The 4,200-nt window shown below is 35.6% G+C and overlaps 1 protein-coding gene across 1 annotated transcript; it reads right to left on the minus strand.

Moving 5' to 3' along the window:
• Window positions 1-700: 700 nt before the first annotated feature.
• Window positions 701-2,095, minus strand: LOC143885875 (uncharacterized). The gene is made up of 2 exons (XM_077389921.1): window positions 991-2,095; window positions 701-864 (listed from the first exon to the last, which is right to left on the minus strand). Exons 1-2 carry the CDS (start codon window positions 2,093-2,095, stop codon window positions 701-703), a joined length of 1,269 nt encoding a protein of 422 aa, XP_077246036.1.
• Window positions 2,096-4,200: the final 2,105 nt, after the last annotated feature.

Raw genomic sequence — 4,200 nt, forward strand, 5'->3', positions numbered from 1 at the left:
GGTGCCATTCTTTTTCTTTTCTACCCCACACCCATGCAGTAGGGAATTCTATATATTTCAATGGTCTCGCATCATCGAATTTTTTGTTAGTGTCCATCCATTTTGTAAACATTGTTATCCGAACATTTGGATTTTCAACAATTTCATACAAATTGTCACTGTCATTGAATATAACATATTGTTCATTTGGTAGATGAAATTGCAGACGTTCAACAAATGGCTGTTGGCCTTGTGTATCAAATTCTAAAATTCTCCAACATGCCTCCGGTGCAGATACATATCTACAATCTAAGTATTGTTTCACTTCGTGTATTGTTTCACTTCGTCATGATTTTTATTGAAGCCAATATTTCTATCTGTCGTTTTCGAGGAATTAGTTTCAAAAACTATGGTTGCTCGATCAGCTCCCTTATGAAGATATTTAAACAAATACTTAATGACTCTTGTTCTAGCACGAAGTTCAACATTCATGTGGCAGCTATATTTTGTTATTAAAGCACGATTGTATGGTACAACCCATCGATTGTCTAGTTCCTGATTATGAACCATTGTTGTTCGTCCATCAGCCCTTCGACGGTAAATGTTCATCAGTTGATGCATTATTGTTGAATTTCTTAGGGTAGTGTTTAGAACAGACATTACTAATCATACATGACGAATTTGGATTCGAAGTTCCACAAGGCCCATGTATCATTGCTTTTTATACAATTTCAAAGAGCAACGGTTCGTCATCTTTATCTGGGAGTTCAACACAAATGAAATTATCAATCTCATTTGCTGTAACAATCCTATCTTCACTTGCTAACGTTAAAAGAATATGCACATGTGGCAATCCTCTTTTTTGGAATTCTACTACATGGACATCTGCATTTAATGAATATTACTGTCAGCAACACGTAACAAATTTATATTTTTGCAGATATCCAGTGGTATAATGTAACTTATCTAATGGAAGGAAAAATTTTCATTATTATAATATTTATTTATTACCTGCGCTACCAATGACTTTTTTCGCACGGAGGTCATTCAGAAGCTGTTTTTTCTTAATATTAAACACTCTTGCTACTATATCAGGCCTGTCCTCAACCTTCTGTCCCAGGATTAATTCCCAGGCAGAAGTGATTTCTATCCATTTTGAATTGCAAGTGAATGTTATGAATAAATCTGGAACTCCATACCATTGGCAGATTGCCATTGTATCCTGAAATATGTGTCCCATATATCGAGCTCCGCCTGTGAATGATGATGGAAGAATAACTCTTTGTCCTATTTTCCTAGCATCGTGATCTCCGCTTTCTACAGCATCTTGTAACCCTTGATACACCTCTCCCTGCAACTGTCTCTGGTGCTTTCTCACCCAGTAGAGTCTTTGTTCTTCAATAGCTGCATATGCATCAACAACAAATTGCTGGAAAAGCTGCCCAGATTCGATAAGGGTCCTGCCTTCTGTACTTCGGTATTGAATTCGATAAGAATAAAATTCTCTCATGGTTACATTTTTCCTACTTGGGCGTGTTGAAGTGAGAGTTGACCTAATTGGTATGTTAATTCTCCAACCATCTTCTCCAAATGGAAACAATAAAGGATACTGCAATACCATATAAGCGGGGTGGCATTCACTTATTCTTTGCAAGAAACCTTCACTATTACAAATAAAAACATCACGACAGTCAACATTTTCAGATCCACCACCAACCATAAGTGCGGCAACTTCAGGGGCAGTTGGTAGATTATATTGTTGACTATCTCGAGATCTTTCTTCAATAAGACGAATACGTAAGTCAATAGTGGAATCGTTTTTCAAGAATTTCCTTGCATATCTGAAACTCTGTACATAAGGATTTGTACAGTTGAGCATATGCGTTAAATTTCTGAAAATATGTTCATCAATGGAGAAACGCCCATTATGAGCATGAATTGCGGTTCTTCTATTCCTTATTTCATCTTTAGGATCATACACGTATAATTGTGGAAACATCGGTTTGCAATTAGGTCTTGGCAACAATGTTCCAATTTGATGGTAGTTTGAACCGGAGATCCTAAATGAATATGGGCTTCTACCATCAATAATACTGTAGTCAACAACAACACCCATTGAAGTGAAACTAAACATAGAATTATATGCTCGAATTAGTTCTTTGAAACATGTATGTCGAGTATTATATTTTCGGTTATACAATTCTTGTAAATATTGTGGCATCTCTGGAAGTGACGGAAGCTGGATTTTCCCATCCTAGCAACACATGGTAAATCTGGCAAAAGTACTTTGCTTAGTAGAAGAGGATCTTTCCTCATACCACATTAGCACACCACACATTCGGCACATCATGTTTGGTGGACCGAAGTTTCATGTTTCTTTAAATACATAACGTTCTCTACATGTGGAATGATTCGTACCTATACAATTTGGTAGAGAAACAACCATAAGGGGAAGATAATTGTAAGTGAAGATATACTGAAAAGTACAGGAATTGGGACATTTGGGACAGAAATCTGGTTCTTCCGCACATCTATTTTGCTCTGTTAATGGATTTAATGTGATAGGCTCCATATGTACTTCAGTAGCAAGTACGGTTGCTGTGAGGCTGATATGCTAATCTCTATTTGGAACAGATGAAATCACATTAAATAAATATGCGCTATATAATATTGTTCTCTTAGAAAATCAAGTTTAGAAAAAGTGTTGACCTTGAAGAGAGGATGGTTGCTCGTCTGCAGACATGCTATACTGTAGTGATGAATTTAATACAGGAAGCTCAACGGACGTTCCATCAATAGCTGGACTTTCGTCAGCTGTTAAACTTAGATTTGCCGTTCGGATTCTGAATAATAGTGCTGAACATTGTTTAGAAGATGTTGACGTTGTTGTAGGTCGCAATCAGTAGTATTTAATTCTATAGTTGTGGTTGATGGTGCGCCTCCACATGTAGTAATTCCCAATTCTCGCTCCACATTCAGAGTAGCACCTTTCTTCATACGTAACAGTCTAATTCTAAGCGAACGTCTAAGTTTTGAATCATCTTCTACCAGCTTATCATCTATTGAGGAAAGGCAATGTTAATATCAATTGTTTGATGAATTATGAAGTAGGTCATGGAAGTTGTGAAAACGTTCATGTAATGAGTTTATAGAAACTTACGTGTATCATGACATAGATTCATTTTGAACAGTGAGTAAATTAGTTCGTAACAGATGTTGATTAAATTAGTTACAATTTTAACAATGAAACTGTAAAACTGTACAGTAGGACGTCTGAGGAATAAAACATATGAGGAAGCCAAAGGGCATATTTAAACGATTTAAAAAAAAACAAAGTTAACATCTTATATTCTAAGAGTAGCATCTCATATTCTAAGAGCTCATGCGAAGAATACAGTAAATAATATTAGTCGATATCTCAAGGAAAACAATATACATCCGTATGGACAGAGCACATTTGAAGGAATTGTTCTTAAGACTCAATTGACAGATCATATTTTAACAATCCATAACGAAACATAGTAAATAATATTAGTCGATATGCCAGAGGAAACAATATACCTACCCATATAGTAAAGCTATAGAAATGGATGGATATATAAGTGCATATGATGAGGCGAAAAGTAACGATTGACTAGCCACCATTCCGGAATGTAAGAAATATATTGGCATAAACTTATAACTACGAAGCGGGCATGTTAGCAAACAATTGATTTGGTAGCTGTAATAGAGAAAGACGAATAGTACAATTTTTTTTTATGCATACCTAGTAAAAGGAACTTACAAATCAAAGCAATCGATCTTTAATTTGGTCCACAGTTGTTCTGATGCTGATTGCACGTAGAAGTAAACAGAATAAAACTCCAACCGTAACTGTCGAAGGAAGAAATCATGTTCTTTTTGTAATCAACCGGGAAGAAATTCCATATCCAATCTATAGTAGGCACAAATCACAATGTCAAGGTCATTGTTATTGGTATAGTAGAAATCCCTATGCATGGGGAAAACCTAAAAACAGACACAGCAGAACTAAGAAGAGCCAAATGAAAAGAAGAAGAAACCAATCCAATTATAGTGCTCGTATTTGAAATAATGATGAAAACCAAAGGTAGTTGGTAATTTTTTTCCCAATTTCTGTTTTCCTTAGTGGGGGGCCGTTACTATCATTCATGATAAATTAAGAAAACATTAGCAAACAACATTAGTAAGTAAAATTCCACT

Source organism: Tasmannia lanceolata, unplaced genomic scaffold (genome assembly GCF_043159265.1).
Source record: "Tasmannia lanceolata isolate RefF3 unplaced genomic scaffold, GAP_Taslan_0.1 ptg000011l, whole genome shotgun sequence".
NCBI lineage: Eukaryota > Viridiplantae > Streptophyta > Magnoliopsida > Canellales > Winteraceae > Tasmannia > Tasmannia lanceolata.

Excerpts from the sequence above, each read along its gene's own strand:
- LOC143885875 (XM_077389921.1), bottom strand. The coding sequence starts at position 2,095 with ATGGGTGTTGTTGTTGACTACAGTATTATTGATGGTAGAAGCCCATAT. Across the intron at positions 865-990 it reads AAAAGTCATTGGTAGCGCAG|ATGTCCATGTAGTAGAATTC; the intron begins GTAATAAATAAA and ends CATTAAATGCAG.